The following is an 18,450-nucleotide window of genomic DNA, read 5'->3' as shown; positions in this document are numbered from 1 at the left end:
TGTAGCTGCTTTTCCTTAAGATGCCAGGAGGCTCTTGGACATCCATAGGCATCCAGAAATTAAAGATTAAATGATGAAGCATAAAAGGCCTGAGTCTGCACTCTTGAGGTAGGCAATACACAAAGTACTCTATAAATGCTAAGTAGGGAGTTTTGCTAGCATTAGAACTGAAGGATCAAGTTCTTAAATTCAGTACCTGGTCTTTTGCCTTTAAACCCGGGAGATTTTCACTGAAGAGAAATTAATTTTGACTGTTTTCCTAAGCATTTGTTATACAGCATAAAGCAGGTTATAATTACAGAGGAGCAAACCAGGTGGTGTTGGGATACTGATCTGGATTCCAGGCACTATTCAGGCTTTTATGTTTGGACTGAGTGGCTCCAAAAGTTTTGAAAGCGTTCAGCTCCAAACGGCAGAAATCTCACAAGAAAACTGCACATCTGAACCAGCACAACAAACTGGGCTGCTTCTAGTTTGGGATCAGACTAGAACCAGAACCACGGGGGTAGGATCAAAGCTGGGGAAATTTAAAGGGGCATTAGATTAATTCTCTCCTTTCTCTTCAGACTGTATCTTTCGTTTCCCCTGCATCTAATATCTGTCTGCCTGTCCATCCCGAGCACATAGCTCTGGCATTAGAGCACCCATTTCTAGCTATGGAGCCCGATTCTCAGCTGGCAGTAAGGGAGGACCTGGCTAATTGCGATGAAAAGCTTCCCACTGGATTTGCTCCTGGGGCAGCTGATACTGCCATGCCCTTATTCTGAACGGGGAGCCCTTAGAGCGATGCTTGGCCATTTGTGCCAAGGTGCCACCGGAGCCGAGGGAGGCGAGCAATACACCGCGCGCGGGGATTGCCTCTTTCATGGGGTTTCCCCTGGCTCGCCTAGAAATGAGGTTAGTTATTATTAATTTATTATTGACTGAACGCCAGGCTGGAGGAGACACAGGCTGCCTTGCCGTCTGGATCAACGACATGACTCAGAGCGCCGCTTGCGCCCTCGGGGAGATCCTGAGTTAAGTACCTGGGGCCTGGCTGCGGCGGGTCCCTGCCTGGCCACACGTGCACCGGGCAGAGCGCCCAGCCCTGAGCCAGGATCCTCGCCGTGCCCAGCAGGCTGCTGCTGCTCCACCCTCCTCCCGGAGCTGGCCCCAGTGCGCCTGCCCTCCTGGGCCCCTGCCAGCCGGGGTTTGCTCGGCACAACCGCTCGGCTCCTCTCTAGCTCTAGGATTAACTCGGCAGCGGAACCGCCGCGGATGCGTGAATGGAGCGGGGCGCCGGCGCGGAGCCAGCGAGCTGCTCCCGGGGCCACTGACTCCACGGGCAGCTGCGAACACGCGGCGCTTTTCAGCCACGGGTAACGTCCCTTTAAACAGCTCCCTCGCCATTCACGTGCCGGAGCCCGGGGCTGGGGGGTGCAAAGAACCCGGGCTGCACTGGAAGCCAGGGATGGCTGTTGCATTTGAAACCAGGGCTCCTTGATGCATTTGAAACCCAGGGGGATTTTTTTTTTCTTTCTCTGGCATCTGAGAAAATTAAATGTCTGAATTCTTCTTCCTCTGCCCGGTCTCGCTACTAGAGAGAGGCAGCTGGGGAAGCTGTGTTTTTTTTTCACTCGAGATGACTGCAGCGGGGAGCTGAGTGGAGAACCCCACTTTCTCCCACCCCCACCCCTCATGTCCCTTCACAGCAAGTGACAGGAAGGAAGTAAAGTTTGCAAGCAACCTGCAGCAACAGTAACTTTCTGTACAAGTCTCCCAGTGCCACACAGCTGCCTGGGCTCAAGGTGCCTTTGATGTGTGTGCAGCAGCTTCTGAAAAGTGGACTGCAGCTTTCCCATCCCATCACCTCCCCTCCCACCACCACCTCAGCCCACACATGCGATTTGTTTAAGAAAAGTGATGAAATGAACAAGAAGTGATGAATTACGGGCGAGTTTCCCTAAAGAGAGATTGGAACCAGGAGCTTGGGGGAGCGGATCGCAGCCAGCACAGAAGCTTGCAAGGGGAAGAGATCTCTGTTGCCCTTTTTTTTTGCAACAGAAAGGAATTGATCTGGGGCTGGGTGTTAATGTATGTTAGCGGCGATATGCAAAAGGCTCTATCTGCTTGTATTTGACTTGCAATGCCGGCGTCTCTCTGGGATGCAAACCGTTGCACAGGATGAAAACAGGTTTGCTGCGAATTCTCCTATATGTTTTCCTTTTCAGATGTCAGAAAGGAGCATCATAACCACACAGTGCCACCAGGCACCTCATTACTGCGCACCCTTCGCCGTTCTTTGAAGATGTTAAGAGAGATGAATCTTTTATGCAGCTGTCTCCTTGTATCCATAGTGGTGCTTTACAATTTGCACTTGATTGCAGCTAAATATTCTTTTTAAGAGCCGTTTCCCAAAACGATGTAAAATAAACACAGATGGGTGAAGGGGAAAAAAGCAGTAATGAAGCTGTGTGGTTGGGTTGTTATCTTCCCCCTCTGATAATGTGAACATTTTCTCTAAAAAAAAAAAAAAATGTTGAGGCTTCAGTCTCAGAGCAGTTGCAAGAAGCAGATGAGATTGAGCCCAGTTTTTGGATCTTTGGTGGGGAGGGAGAAACATTTCCATCACTGTCAGTTGCCTTATTGACTTTCTTGAATGTGTGTCCGTAGTAAACCCCTCTGCCAATATCTTTCCTGCTCTTTAAAGTATGTCCTGTTTTTTCCAACACCTTATAGGTCAGTCTTCTAGAATGCCTGAGGAAAATTCCCCAAGACGGAGTCCTCAGAATATCCCTTATCAGGACCTCCCTCATATGGTCAATGCAGATGGACAATATCTTTTCTGCAGATATTGGAAACCAGCCACAACTCCAAGGTGAGCACTTTCAAATGATGCATTTGTTCTCAATAAATAAGACTCCATTAGTGTAACTTAATTGTTATCTATAGATTATACAGTATTATAGGTGTTCATGGCGCTTTACAGAACCAATAAAAAGGCATATCCCTGCCCCAGAGCTCGTCCAATGTAAAGATTAGATCCTATAACTCCTTACTCACTCGAGCAGGCCTTACTACTTGCATAAATGAGGACTACTTACTTGAGTAATGTTTTTTGCAAGATTTGTACTTACTTTCATTTCATGCTCAGTTGAACAGGGTGACATTTCAGTAGCCTTGGAAATATCATGCATATGATGCATTTCAGCAATAGTAGATATTTTTTAATCAGATATCATCAACTTTCAGAGATGTGTGAAGTACACAGACTTTCATTGCCCAGCGTTTGTCATTAGTTTTAGTGTTAATAAATCAAACACTAGAGGTCTGATTCAGCTGTAACAGCAGTGCTATAAATCCTAGTGCAATGACAGGTTTTTACACAATATATGTAATTTACTTCTTACTAAATTTATAGCTGGAAAATTACTTGGATGGATCTTCCACTTTAAATTGTCTTGGTTTCAAAGCTGAACTCAGTGATGGAATGTGGACAAATAATCAGATTAAGAAATTTAAGTAATCTCTTATTATTCATAATCCTTTACTGTAATGGCTTCTGAGTTAGGTTATGTGCTTTTAAAAGTATGAATATGGTAGTATGGTAGAAAATTGCCTGTGTATTTCTCTAGTTATTTATGATCTCACTTCTACCTGTCAGTCACTGTTACAAGATGCTGGCTTGATGTGTATGAATGCTAGCAATCGAGTGGAAGTTAAAACTTGGTGTTTAATTCTTTGCACTGGCTCATCTTTTCAGGGCTCTGCACACCAAGCAGTTAATTGAGAGTGAGGTTGCCCTAGTTTTGTAACAACAAAGTAAACAGGATCAGTGCTGCTCATTTACAAGTGCCTCTTAAGTGTGTGTGTGTGGGGGGGTGTTAGCTTTGCTTTGTGTGTATCAGAGAGTGTGTGTGTAAGTAACTGAATAACAATTTACTGCCTAGATACTACTGTCATGAATGCTCTGGGAATGTTTAGATCAAAGGAACAACAGAAAATACATTTATCTCTCTCTTAAAAAGTATCCAAGAGTTTTTCTCTTTTATATGCAGAAGCTCAGTCACTTTTATCCAACTTTAAACATTCAATGAAAATGAGATCAGGAGATGTCAGGGAAGGTTTACAGGCCCATTATGAATGTATTCTGTTTCAAATATTGATGAGGGCAACTATTGCCATTATTATTTTAGCTACAATATATGTAGTGTTATTCAACTGCTGACTTGCTTTGGGAACCTTAATATTAACATGTGCTGCTATAATGCTCAAACAGAATCTTTCGTTGATCAAATCCCAGCTAAGGGCTTTAGAAAGCTAAAGGTGTCCAAAGGTTAGCATTGACTTGGGTTCCACTGGCAGAGAATGTATTACCCTTGGTCCCGTCCCAGGGGAAAGAAACAGGAAATTTGCCAAAGGTAAAATAAAAAAATCCATTTGCCCGGAGCCATGCTCTAAATGATGGCTAAATACCCCTGAGAACAAGGCCAGGTGACAGCTACTACCCTTTCCAAAGTGCCAATCTTTTACTCCTAGAAACAGGCATGTTAAGGTGGACAACAGCTACAGGAGACTGAAGGGCTGCAGCTTTGTGTCAAATGATTTGTCAGGAAAAGGATCGTTTATAGGATCTCTTGCTTAGTGGATAGAAATATATAACGCCTGGTCCTGTATGGCACTGAGCATCCACAGATCCCCTTTGCCCATATTTGTGTGTAGGGAATCTTTGTTACAAATGAATGTAGGGAACTGCAAAGGCCAAGGATATAGAGCAGGCCTGCACAACTCGTAAAGTGGCGAAGGGCCTTTTTATTTGCAAGAAAACAGCTGAGGGCCAAAACTCTGCCGAACCCCACTCCCAGTGCTACCCAGCCCCCTGAAACACAACCCCCCCAGCACTGCCCTGCCCACAGAAACAACTCCCCAGCGCTGCCGAAACACCACACCCCCCCAGGGCCACCCAGCCGCCCCAAAACAACCCCCCCAATGGCACCCGCCCCATGGAAACAACCCCTCCCTCCCTAGTGCCGCTCCACCAAAACAGCAGTATTGAACCTTGGTAATATGTTATAGCAGGCCCCTAAGGTAGCATAATTAAGGTAAAAAAAAATGTCTTTTTGCTAGAAGAATAATAAGGTCTTCCCCCCACTTTGTAATCAATTGCCCTGTTGAATGAATGAGGAAGGAATGGAAGGCCAGGGCTGGCACTTCCCCCAGGGTGCCAGGATTCGGGGGGCGGCCTTGTGTGCGCTCCCCATGGGAGCTTCCGGTTCTGCTCCCGTCGCGCCGCCGAAGAAGGACATTCTGCCGACATGCCGCGAAAAACAGTGGCAGGCAATTGAGCAGCTCAATGACTGCTGCTGTCGCCTGCAGCATTTTGGCGGAGGGTCCTTCTGTGGCGGCACGATGGGAGTGGAACCGGAAGCTCCCGCATGCCCCGTGGGGAGTGCACAAAATGCCACCCCCCGAATTCTGCCTAGGGCGCCAGAAACCCTAGTGCCGCTCCTGTGGAAGGCAGCACCTCCAGACAGCTGCAACCCTTGGAGAGGGGATGGGAGCCAGATCAAATCAGTAGAACAGGTCAGTCACCAACTCACCACTCACTTCCTCAGCTCCCCTCCCCTGCTGCTGGCTCACCTGCTCCCTCCCTCCCCCCGCCACGGCCTGCCTGCCTGCTTGCCTCCTCAGCCACCTGCTCACCTGCCCCCCCCCCCACTGCCCGCCCGCTCACCTCCTCAGCCCCCACCCTGGCTCGTCTACTCACCCCCTGCCACTGCCCGCCTCCTCAGCTGCCTCCTCCCCTGCCACCGGCTCACCTGCCCCCGCCCTCCCCCCACCGCCTGCCTGCCTGCCTCCTCAGCCACCAGCTCACCTGCCCTCCCCATCACTGCCCGCCCGCTCGCCTCCTCAGCCCCCCTCCGCTCATCTACTCACCCTCTGCCACTGCCCACCTCCTCAGCTGCCTCCTCCCCTGCCACCGGCTCACCTGCCCCCCCCCCCCGCCACTGTCTGCCTGCTTGCCTCCTCAGCCCCACCCCCTGGCTCACCTGCCCCCCCGCCTACTCACCCCCTGCCACTGCCCACCCGCCTTCTCAGCCCCCCTCCCTCACCCGCTGCTTGCCTACTTACCCCCTGCGGGCCACACAGTGAGCCGCATGTTGTCCAGGCCTGATGTAGAGAGTGAACCCCCATCCCCACTGAGAGAGCCTCAGCCAGGTCTGTTTTGTTGAGAAGAGAGATTGAGGTAGTTACCTCCTATGAAGCAAAGGCAGTCTGATGTCAGAGTGATGGGTATGGGATAGATAAGATAATAATGGGGCTAGCGAAAGGAGGTGGTGGTCTTTTCCTCTCCCTCCTTTAGGGTGGGATGTTATTCCCAATGGAGGAGCTTTGGAGTGGGTGTTTTGTTCTGCTCAGCTCTCTTTGGAAACAGCAAGGCAGGTGCATTTGGGTAACACCTGTAAGTTGTTCAACTTGTTGAACCTGTTTTATTGTAAATGAAGCTTTTGCATTGAAAATGTAATTCAGAGGCCAAGTTAGCATCCAAGGAAATGTGGGGAAAAGGGTAGGGACATGCTAGTGTGGTTAACAAGATTGACTCATTCATCCTAGCGATACAATAGGCATATCTTGTATAGCAGGAGTAGGCAATGTATGGCACGCGTGCCGAAGGCAGCACGCGAGCTGATTTTCAGAGGCATTCACAATGCCCAGGTCCTGGCCACCGGTCTGGGGGGCTCTGCATTTTAATTTAATTTTAAATGAAGCTTCTTAAACATTTTAAAACCTTATTTACTTTACATACAACAATAGTTTAGTTATATATTCCAGACGTATAGAAAGATCTTCTAAAAACATTAATGTATTACTGGCATGCAAAACCTTGAATTAGAGTGAATAAATGAAGACTTGACGCACCACTTCTGAAAGGTTGCCGACCCGTGTTTTATAGCATGATAGTCGTTAACTCTTTTGCATCAGGTGCTAACCAATGCACTGAAAGCTAACACTGGACTGTGGCAGAGCATGTTCAGGACAGTTCAGCAGTGTTTTGAGTATCAGCTAGTCATTAATACCAGAACAGGTTCACTTCTGCCTACATGCAGGACATCATGCAACTAAGGGAATCCTACCTTAGGCCTTGTCTACACTATGGGCTAAATTGGCACTGCTGTGATCGATTTAGAGGGTCTGGTGAAGACGCAGTAAGTCAACAGGAGAGCACTCTCCAGTCGACTTAATTAATCCATAGCAACAAGAGGCAGAAGCTGTGTCAGTGGGAGAGTGTCTCCCGTAGACATACAGTGTCTATGCCAAGCTAACATACATAGCTTAAGTAGCGTAACTCAGATCGACTTACATCACTAGTGTAGACAAGGTCTTAGTTAAAAAATAGTACTTACAGTAAAAAAAAAACACATAGCATGTTAAGTTTCAGAGTAGCAGCCGTGTTAGTCTGTATCCGCAAAAAGAACAAGAGTACAGTTCCTGACTGGCTGTTTGAATAGAAATGAAAGCAAGGAGTTACGAAACCCATATTCTGTTCCCAGCATTCATAGATGTGTGGGCTTGAGCTAGTCCTATAAGCTGACACTTTCAAAATCATCCACAGCAGTGGTGGGCAACCACGGCCACTGGGAGCTGCAGGGGGCTGTGCCTGTGGATGGTCAATGACAGCAAAATGTCTCGCAGCCTGCAACCAGATTACCCTGATGGGCCACAGTTTGCCCAGCACTGGGCCACAGGTTTTGGATGCCATCACGTTTGTGTGTACAAATTTGAGAAAACTTGAGCTTCTAGAAGTGCTCAGTGCATGTAGTTCCCAGTGACTTCAGATGGGGGTAAGGGTGCTCAGCACGTCTGAAAAAAACAGCTCTTGTGCTTGTCAGGTCAGACACCCTAAGTTAGAGGACACTTTTGAAAATGTGGATCTTGTACTTCAGTGCCTCAGGCTATGTCTACATTTAAATGGCTGTAGCTGCACCACTGTCATGTTTCAACATAGACACTCATTACAGCAATGGGAGGGGTTCCTCGGTCACTGTAGGTAACCCAGCTCCCTGAGAGGCAGAAGCTAAATCGAGGGAAGAATTCTTCTGTCGACTTGGTGCTGCCTACACCTGGGGTTAGGTCAGCTTAACTATCTAACTCAGGAGTGTGCATTTTTCACACCCCTGAGTGATGTAGCTGGGTCCACTTAACCTTTTAGTGTAGACCTGGCCTCAGCTTCCACGTCAGTAGAATAGAAATAATCTGTCTAGCTATCTAATTGCTTATATGGCACGCATGAAGCTTAGCCACCTTTTGAGAAGTGCCTTCCAATCTACAGCTGAAAAGAGTTAAATTACTATTAAAAATAACATTTAAAAAAACCAACAAATCTATTTTTGCATTTAATGTTTCTAGAGCCTTTATCCTTTGTAAAATCCCTTTAATTCTTTCCAGCTCAACAGCACCAAAGGACCAACCCAATGTTAAAATAAATCACTCTCCCTCTTGGGCCTTGCCCCTGTGGTGTAGAAATCCAAGCAGGTTTTATTTTGAATGGAGCCTTAAATCATTACATATCGCTTGCTGATTTTGGCAGTTCATTACCAGAATTTCTATAGCATTTCCAGAGAAACAGCACAGCTCACAGCAAGGCCAAGTAATACGGTTTAATGAAACTTTCAGGCACTTACAAAATGAATAGATAAGCAACTAACCAAAGCAAAAAAAAGGAAGTATGTGACAGGGTGTATAAACCCCCACCTTGATGAGGAAGGTGCAGGGAAAGCTCCTTGTGCAGCGATAGCCCTGCCTTACTAGCCTTTTCAATCATGTTTTGGTTAGTTCCAAATTCACACTGTGTTCGCCCTGCCCCTTGCACTGTACAATTTTCTAATGATGCCGTTTGAGCTATATGAGGTGGAGGCAACGTTTCAGAGGTTAATGGATCAGATGCTCCTTCCACATGGGTGATACGCTGCGGCTTATTTGGACGATGTAGTCATACATAGCCTAGACCTCCACCATGTTACTCCGGCACTGCAGTAGATTGCCAAAGCAGGCCTCATCACCAAGCCGGTTAAGAGCAAATCTGGAAATAAAATAACCATGTACCTGGGCTGTACGGTGGAGGCAGACATATACACGCACTTGTGGACAGGGTGCAGGCTTTGACCAACTACTCGATACCAATGCCCAAAAAGCAAGTTTGACAATTTTCAGGGTTGGCTGGATACTCCAGCTGCTTTGTCCCTAACTTTGGCACCACTGCAGCCCCACATACATCCGTGACAAGAAACAAGAAACCACACAAAGTGCAGTGGTCAGACAATCAGGATGCAACCTTTAAAATGTTGAAAGAAATGTGTCATGATCCCACACTCTTCAACCCAGACCCCTCGAAGGAGTTTATACTTCAGACAGACGCATCGGACAGGGGGCGAGGATGTTCTCCTAGATCTCTGAGGGCGAGGAATGAGCCATATTGTATTTAAGTCAAAACCACATGAAAGGACCTTCTCTGTAACAGAAAAGGAAGCCCTGGGCCTGAAGTGGGCCATGGACACTTTACATCATGACCTATTATGGAACCCCTTTCTGCTGATTATAGATCATGCACAATGAATGACACAGACATGAGAGAGAATCATGCATTGGAACCTCTACAACCATACGAGTTCCAGGTGCCTCATCAGCCAGGCAAAGCTATAGTAATATAATATAGCACGGACGCAACAATACACAAGGAAGGCAAACCCACTCCAGAAGGCGACACGCTTGTGTTGTTTTGGGGGGGAGGGTATGTGACAGGGTGCATCGCCATGCTAATGAGGCAGGCACCAGAAAGGCCAGGGGGAGGGAGGCTGGCCGGCCCTGTCTCTCCAGCCCTGTCAGTCATGTACAATAGAGAGCAGGCCTTTCAAAAGGAGGAGATTGCAGTCATCTAGGGCAGTGGTTCCTAACTGGGGTTTGTGAACACTTGGAGGTTTGTGAAATGTTACAGGGAGTTCTCAAGAAAAAAAAATTCCCTAATGGTGGACAGAGCTGTCCCTAGGGACCTCGAGGCCAGCAGCCTGGAGCCCCTGGACTTGCAAGAGCTAAGCAGATCAAAGCAAGCATATCTACCACACTGAGGAGATTTAAACTTCAAGACTTCTTATAAGAAATGCAAAGGGGGGTAGATAGTCTTTGCTGTTTTTAAAATTTAATAGACAGCTAGTATTGTTTTAAAAATTATTAGGAAGAAGAAGTTTAAGCTTTGTTGTAACATGCGTTGTTTGCCTGGGCTGCTCAAGACCTGAATGCTTGTGTAGGAGGAACTCTTTGAGTTGGCTTCTTAAAGGCCTTCATGCTGTTTCATCTGATACTCCTTGATCAAACATAGGAGCCTTATCTTATAAACAGGCTTATTCCAAGTGATATAAGCTATGAAAGTGAGATCTTGGAAGAGTGTTGCCATTTTCATAATGTAATAAAAATACTGTAATTATAAATAATAGTTATGTAATAAGCATGTCATAAAAACAAAAAAAAGTAGTCTTAAATTGGGTAAGCTAACCCATGCTAAAATAGCAGCGAAGACACAGCTATTTGGCTTTGCAGCCTGAGATCAACCCCAGGTTGCTGTAAGCTTAAGCTTGAACTCAAGCTGAGAACCCCAGTAACCATGTCTTCACTACTAGTTCAGCCCAAGTTAAGAACACTTTTTTCGTATTTGGCAGTGTAGACATATCCTCAGAGTCAAACCCTACTCCCACACTAGTAATCCCTGTAATGTTAAATGCACTGTTTGCATGATTGAGGGGAGAAAGGTTTAACCTTAAGTCAGTGGCAGAACCCAGAACAGAACTCAAGTCTCCTGACTCCGTGTCCTGCAAATCAACTACACAATCATCCTTCTTCCCTTCTCATCTATCCTCCCCTATCAATCTTCACATGGCTGGGGAGCACGAGTCCAAGAATGTGTCAGGCTGGAGGCACCTGGATAGCTAAAATAATTCTGCTTTCATTTCAATTGCGTAAGGACCAGCTTGGAGTCCCTTATCTATAGCATTCCTCATGGGCACTCCTAAAAGCAGCTCCTGCTCTCATACAGGTATCCACAGTGGTGCATTGCTTTCATTTTGCATTCAGGAGTGTTGCACACCTGGGCTCAGAAACTGACCCTACTGGTGCAGGTGTCCCAAAGACACAGGCAGGATAATAATAGCTGCTATTCATGAAGCAGCTTGTTTGCCTTTTTTCTTGGGTCCCATTGCAAAACAAAGACAGATTAGTTTATGTGGAATATTCTTGTGGTAACTGGTAAAAAATCATCCTACTAATGAAGGCTGTTGGAAACATCTACAGCAAGAATAGAAGCAGCCATTCTGGCTGTCAAAGGGTTTCTCATATTTGAAGCTGGTTTGTTTTTTTCCCTTGGAAATGAAAGAAAAAAATCAAAGGATGTTCCATTTCCAGTTAAGGTAATTCACCACGGTGCAAAGAAAGCATTAGCATTAAGGAGAAGCATAAATGATTGAGATATAGAAGAGGGAAACATTTAGAAATACAGGCAACAACACAACACTATAGTACTTAAAGCCCTGAGTGTTGATTTGACAGTGTTAATCTTTAAGCAAAAATATGTTACTTCCTCTATGTGCTGCATATCATGTATGACAGTGGTTTTCAACTGTTTTTCATTTGTGGGCCCATAACAGTTTCAAATAGAGGCGTGGACCGCATTGGAAATCTTAGATATAGTCTGCAGAACCCCAGGGGTCCGCAGACCACAGGCTGAAAACCATTGATGTCTGGTAAAGCGAGCTGAGTTCATCCCAGGTGTAACTGCACTGACATCAGCCAGCTTACACCAGGGATGAATTTGGCCCTCACACACTTTAGCTTAGTTACGTTTCTGTTCTCCCACCCCATCTGTAGAAACAAAACCCTTCCCCAAAGTGAATGATGGTAAATAGCTCCTTAGAAAAGTGACCTGTTTGGACATCTCTAGCACTCAGGTCACCACCTCCTTTAAGAAGGAAAGGACAAAACAAAGGTGCCTAGTTGGTTGTTACCCGACTAATAAACTCTGCCGTTGTAAAAATGAGGACTCTGTTTGTAAACGAGGCCCCTTAGGTTTTTCTCCCAGATGTGGGAGACCCTGGCCATGCCAAGTTAGCTACACTGAGTGGCTTACATTGAGGCCTGGCTTTCTTAGTTTTAGCAAGGGAGACCCTGCCCTTTGTGGGCCTTCTTATGTCCCTTCCAGTGGGGGATCAAAAGGAAAATAAATATTCCAACACACCGAAGAATAACTTCTTCCTGGAGCTAACTCAAGGGGAAAAGGTCGCAGTACCTTCTTACTTCAGAACTGTCTGCATAGCAGTTTTCTAGAAGCTCTTCTGGACGGGTAGCTGAATCAGGCTCATTCTGTCACATACCCTGGGAGTTTGTGGCATTCCCTGTAGGGCTGTGGGTGGCCCGCTGTGCCTTCAGGAGTCGCTCCACCCATTGCCTGCTCAGGAAGATCTCTCCCTCTAGATCAGTGGTTCCCAAACTTTAACAACCTATGAACCCCTTTCACTTAAATGTCAAGTCTCGCAAACCCCCACCTAAAAATGAATATTTCCCGGGATTTTCTCCTTTACCTGAGTATAAATGATAAAAGCAGTGATCTTGGAAATATAAAATTTGTTTTTATGACATGCTTATTGCACACTATCATTATAATTACAGTATTTTTATTACATTATGAAAATGGCAACACTCTTCCAAGATCTCACTTTCATAACTTGTATCACTTTGAATAAGCCTGTTATAAGACAAGGCTCCTATGTTTGATCAAGGAGTATCAGATGAAACAGCATGAAGGTCTTTAAGAAGCCAACTCAAAGAGTTCCTCCTACACAAGCATTCAGGTCTTCAGCAGTCCAGACAAACAACGCACGTCACAAAGCTTAAACTTGTTCTTCCTAATAATTTTTAAAACAATACTAGCTGCCTATTTAATTTAAAAAACAGCAAAAACTATCCACCTCCCTTTGCATTTCTTATAAGAAGTCTTGAAGTTTAAATCTCCTCAGTGTGGTAGATATGCTTGCTTTGATCTGCTTAGCTCTTGGAAGTCCAGGGGCTCCAGGCTCCATGCTGCCCAGGGTCCCTAGGCACAGCTCTGTCCGCCATTAGGGAATTTTTTCCTCTAGAACTCCCTGTAACATTTCACAAACCCCCAAGGGTTCACGAACCCCAGTTTGGGAACCACTGCTGTACAGGAAAGGTAATAAGGCACCTTTATACCAGGATAACTGCATCCATATTAGGGCTTGTACTGATATAACTGGATCAGTTAAAAAAAAAAAAATCACACACTCCCAACTGACATAGTTATAATGGTACAAAAACTGCTCTAGAGCAGGCCTTATTGTGCGACCACTCAGTCACTTAATACCTGATCTTGCACTCCCTTACTGGCGCAGGGCATCCCAGTAAAATCAATGGAACTGTTGTTATTGTTGTAGGAAGTTGCTGGTAGTGCTCACAAAAACAACATTTATTTTATTAGGACCTTTCTACACTGAATTGTCCCATACAACCTGAGTACTCCCACTGACACCAAAGAGACTCCTTACGTAATGTAAGTCTGGGGAACCAGGCACTTAGCTCTTCAAGCAGGGACTTGTCTTCGTACAACACCTAGCATAGCGATTGGGGTCTCTGGACACTACCATAAAAAAAGATGATGAAGGCACAAAGCCTCAGAAGCTGAAAAGACAACAGATAGTCAACATACAAACAACACAGTCAAAACACAGTGATCGGCTGTGTCTTAATACAGTGTTTGATATTGTAGTAGTCTGGGGTTCATTTTTTGCAAGGACTTTACGTGATCAATGGTTTGCAGGAGTGAGCCCTTAATCTCTCCACACCTTAATTTCCTCATCTATAAAATAGGCATAATAAGCCTTAGTGGTATTGTAAGGTTAAATTAATTATTTGTAACATGAGCTGATGTCCTTAGATGGAAGGTTCTGGAGAAGAAGGGAAAAATATTACTCAGCGTTCCCTGAAGGTGTCTTGTTCCTGATGTCCTGTGATTCAAGGTGTGTACTCTACCTTTCAACTAGGGGCCTGTCTACATTTGCAGCAGTGCAGCTGTAGCACTTAGTGAAGATGCTATCTATGTCAATGGGAGAGCTTCTCCTGTCAGCGTAGTTAATCCACCTCCCCAAGAGGTGGTAGCTATTTTGATGGGAGAAGCCCTCCCATCGTGCTGTCTACACCAGGCGTTAGGTCGGTAAAACTGCATTGCTTAGGGGTGTGGAAATTCCTAGACCTGAGTAACGTAGTTATACCGACATATGTTGGTAGTGCAGACCAAGCCTAGGAATAAGCCGCCCGGATGGTGATCAGATAAAGGAAGAAGAGCAAGAAGATCAACAGAATTTTAAGGACTTCATACACTCATAAGGAATAAAATACAGTAATTGTGTACTCTATTATTGTGTATAGATTGTACCAGCCAGATAGATAAAGAGAAGGTGCAGTAAACAAACACCTTTTACAAGGAAGAAAGATTAGTATTCTCTCTTCAGGACACTCACTGACCTGAGCTGAACAAGAGGCTATTGTGTTTTATCTCCCTCTTCCCTGTTCAGGCTTGAGGCTAAGTGGGTGGAAAAGACTGTCCTATCTGAGACTAGAAAGATGATTTAATCTGCAGTGTCTGTCAGCTCTCTGCAGCTACACAGATGGGCCTTTTTTAATGTTTTTACCTTTGTTATTCAATGCCAATTCAGTGAGGTTTCAAACTCACCTGTCAAACTCCGCAGCTCTGTGGTGGCTTAATTTCCTGGGCTGAAGGAGTGAGAAGTGATGAGGAAGCAGTAAGTAATTAAGCTCTTCTAGAGATAACATCTAGCTGACTTAATGGTGAAGCTATTTTTTTTTTAATCTGACATGAAAGCTATTTTACAATATTTGGAATATTAAAAAACTGTATTATGAACTTCATTTATAATCTCATTTCATTAAAGGGATATTCAGTAGGTCAACATTTAAACCATCATTCAGGCTGACTGTAAGGGATTTTAGCAAGGGACACCATAAACTTAAAAATACCTTCTATTGTAAAGTACATTTCTCTTTCTACATTACTAACACCTCCATCGGTTATCAAAACAGAAAGAAAGACTTATAAAAATACATTTTGCCATTCGCTGTGGCCCAGTGGACAAGGCATTGGTCTGGAACTCAGGTGACCTAGAGTGAAATCCTGATGCCATTGAAGCCAATAGCAACACTCCCATTGACATTAGGGGGCTAGGATTTCACCTCTAGATTTTATTTCCATCTGTGCCACTGCTCTGCTGTGTGACCATGGGCAATGCATTTCACTTCTTGTGCTTCAGTTTATCCAGCTGTGAAATGGGAATAACATACTTGCCTCTTTTGTAAAGCACCATGAGTTCTGTGGATGAAAAGCACCATATGGGAGCTAGCTGTTATTATTTATGCTAGTTGCTTACTGGTTGCATGCTCCCAAATAGGGCAATGGAAATCAATAAAGAGTTTGACTTTTGTTTATCACCAGTTTCATTTTCAGGTTCTTGCTGCAGTGGTTAGGGAATGTTTATTTGTTTAAAAACTGCAGTTTCTGCTTTTACTGCTTCCCACCTTTTGGAGTCTGCATCACCACTTTGGGATGCACCAGGCACCAGCAGCTGAATATATCCCACTTTGGGATACAAACTCTCTGTTACATCAGGAAGGAGAGTCATGTCACAGAGTAGTGATGTCATATAAAGCAGCATCACATTGTAATGCAACATTAAGACTGCATTACATTTTGCCAGCCGCAAATCATTTTCAGACTGAGAAAAGTGTCCTGCTTGCCAGACATGGATTGGACAATTCTGCAACGTTGCAGACAGATGGCAATCCTTTGGCCCTTCCAAACCTAGTGTGAGGCACACTCCCAAGTGCTATCCCATATACTAACTATGACATCTTGGTATGCTGGCAGTCCAAAAGGAACGCTGCTTCCTTTCACCACAGCACAGAAGCTGGAGCAGAGTCCGGCAGCTGTTGAGTTAACAATCATAGTATTTGATTGTTTGCTTCTGACATTGTTATAGTTTAAATGTGCAAAGATGGGCAGTATTCTTAGTTTCTAATGAAAGAATGCACATAAGACACAGCATTCCCTCAGCAGACTAACAGCTTGCCATTTCATTAAGTGTTATTTCTGCTTTGCTGTAGCTGTGCATGTATGTTTTGGTTCAGTGATTGCCAGATACTGTAAATGAGTATTGATTTCCCTTTCTATTTAAAGCCATACTGCAGTAAATGCATCCAACGTGCCTTTAGCTTTGCGTGCATGTGCCCTAAGTAATTGCAACTCAGGGACTGTCTGCACTGGGCTGTTTCCCCATCATTGCTATCACTAGCTGTCATTCTACCAGTGGAGCTCTAATGGAGGCTGTGCATCATTCAGCTGCTGGTGTTCTAAGCACTGTAGCTAACCCTGTAGAAGGCCAATCTACAAGACCAGTGCTTAAAATGCCAGTGGCAACTGACTCCTTCTTTACTTAATGTTGCCACCATTGTGGCCACAGGTAAAGCTGAAGTGGTGTTAGCAATGGTGGAAATGTTTAAGGGAACAAGTCTACGGTAGCTAGTCTTAGCTAGGTAGGTAGCTGTGACCAAGGAATAATGCCCAGCTAGATTGACGCTGCAGTAGGCAAAAGTATGTAAAGTTTTGTTAACGGTAAATCAGCTGTAGATGGACTATAATGTCTAATGTGCCAGTAACACAAGCTTTTGTATACCTAAAGCATGGAAAATGACTCAACCCATAAAGCACATGTTCCAGTAATCACTGGCTTAAAAGGATTATAAAATGTCACATTTAACTATTTACACTCAACATTCTCCTCCTCTCTGGTTTGTAACAGACATGGAGTGTTCAATTAATTGGAATATACCCAGACCTTTGGCACATGCTTTGCTGATGATATTACTAATTTCCCAATAGATCAGTTCCTAATATTGCTTTTGACACAGCTTGTAAAATACCCTTTCACTGCAAAGAGCCTTTTCATAGATGACATGGGCTGACATGCAGTTCTGGAATATGTTGAGAGAATTACTCATTTGAAATTACTGTGCTTAACCTCTAGATATTTTAAAAATATCTAACTGCCTTACACTTAGGAAATAAATCAGTCCTTCAAGTTCGGTCTCCAAAGCATATAGGATTCTAAGACCTTTCCCATTGCCTCTTTGAAATCAGTCCAGGAGAAATTGGATACATGGGGATTTGTATTACCCTGGAAATCTATACTTTATAAAAAGTAAATTATCCACTTTGCTTGAAGATAACAGATGAAGACTTCTGTAGCCAGAGAGGACTGCAGACTAAATTGGATTGGAAGGATAAATGTGAGGATGGATAACTGAGCCTATGCAGGAAATAATCAAGAGTTCTTTTTGCACATTATGATAGAAGTTGCCTAGTTACAAACCGTACAGTTTGGTCCAAGTATTATAGTGAATTACATTTATATGTTCTACTTCAGACCGTTGCCACTGGGTGGGAAATGTGCAATCCTGCTTTATAAAAAAGGATACAGACACTTTTGAAGTTCACAGGGGACAAAAACCTGAAATTCTTACTTGCTGAGAACTCAATGGGACAGCTTGCCTGAGTAAGAACTGAATAAATGGCCACAGCATGTCCAGGGCTGGATTTCCAATTAGGCACAGTAGCACATGCCTAGAGGTACTGGCATTCTGGGGCACCTTACCTCTCTAAAACTGTATGCAAGATGAAGGTCATGTCTGAGCAGCTGTTGTGTCTAGCTCCCTCACACATAGCTCTGCAAAGCCAGCACAGCTATGGGTTAACAGGAGCAAAAATGAGTAAAAACTTAGTCAGAGGAGTCAGTAGAAATGGCTCTGAATACACCCTGCTAGCAGATTGGCTGAGTAAGAAAGGGTCATTTTTACAGTCATTTCCCAGAACAGAACCACACTTTTAAACAGCAAAGCTTTTTGTCTGGTTATTAAATCAACAGGTTTCAATATTGAATTTGATTGGCAAAAAAACAAAATAGCCTTAAATATTAGTGATTTCTTGGCATAGGACTTCTGGCCCTTTAAAAGTAGCTCTCTCATGCCCTGAAAACTCAGCCTCTTTCATTGCACTATTCTTACTACTTCCTCGGCATCTACTCAGCTGGCACCCGTTGCATTTTGATTTTAAGAATGAACCACTCATAAAGCTGACCCACTGAACTGCAAGTTCTGGCCTTTCAGAAACCCTTCAAGGCTAGTACAAGCCTCTTAAAAGGTGGTGGAGGAGGAGGGGTTGGGTCAGTAACCTTCTGGCAACTCTAGCTCTTACCCATTGCATTTGACAGCTGTTAGCTAGCTCTCACATTCGTCCTTTTGCATGGCATTGTGGCCATGCAGCTATCTTTCATCCATAACAACTTC

General features: G+C 44.7%; 1 protein-coding gene across 5 annotated transcripts in view; it reads left to right on the top strand.

The window, feature by feature from the left end:
• The first annotated feature begins 1,191 nt into the window (after positions 1-1,191).
• Positions 1,192-18,450, top strand: part of MGLL (monoglyceride lipase) — a 69,798-nt gene continuing 52,539 nt past the window's right edge. Inside the window, exons 1-2 of one of the 5 annotated variants that reach the window (XM_050958530.1) lie at positions 1,192-1,358; positions 2,719-2,857. In XM_050958530.1, the coding sequence (XP_050814487.1) occupies positions 2,803-2,857 (55 nt within the window). In that variant the 5' untranslated portion in view covers positions 1,192-1,358; positions 2,719-2,802. The other 4 variants (XM_050958528.1, XM_050958531.1, XM_050958527.1 and 1 more) reach the window with 4 other exon arrangements.

The sequence above is a fragment of the Gopherus flavomarginatus genome, chromosome 6, assembly GCF_025201925.1.
Source record: "Gopherus flavomarginatus isolate rGopFla2 chromosome 6, rGopFla2.mat.asm, whole genome shotgun sequence".
Lineage (NCBI taxonomy): Eukaryota > Metazoa > Chordata > Testudines > Testudinidae > Gopherus > Gopherus flavomarginatus.
The sequence above is the reverse complement of the archived record's forward strand: the minus strand, read 5'-3'. Positions and strand labels throughout refer to the sequence as shown.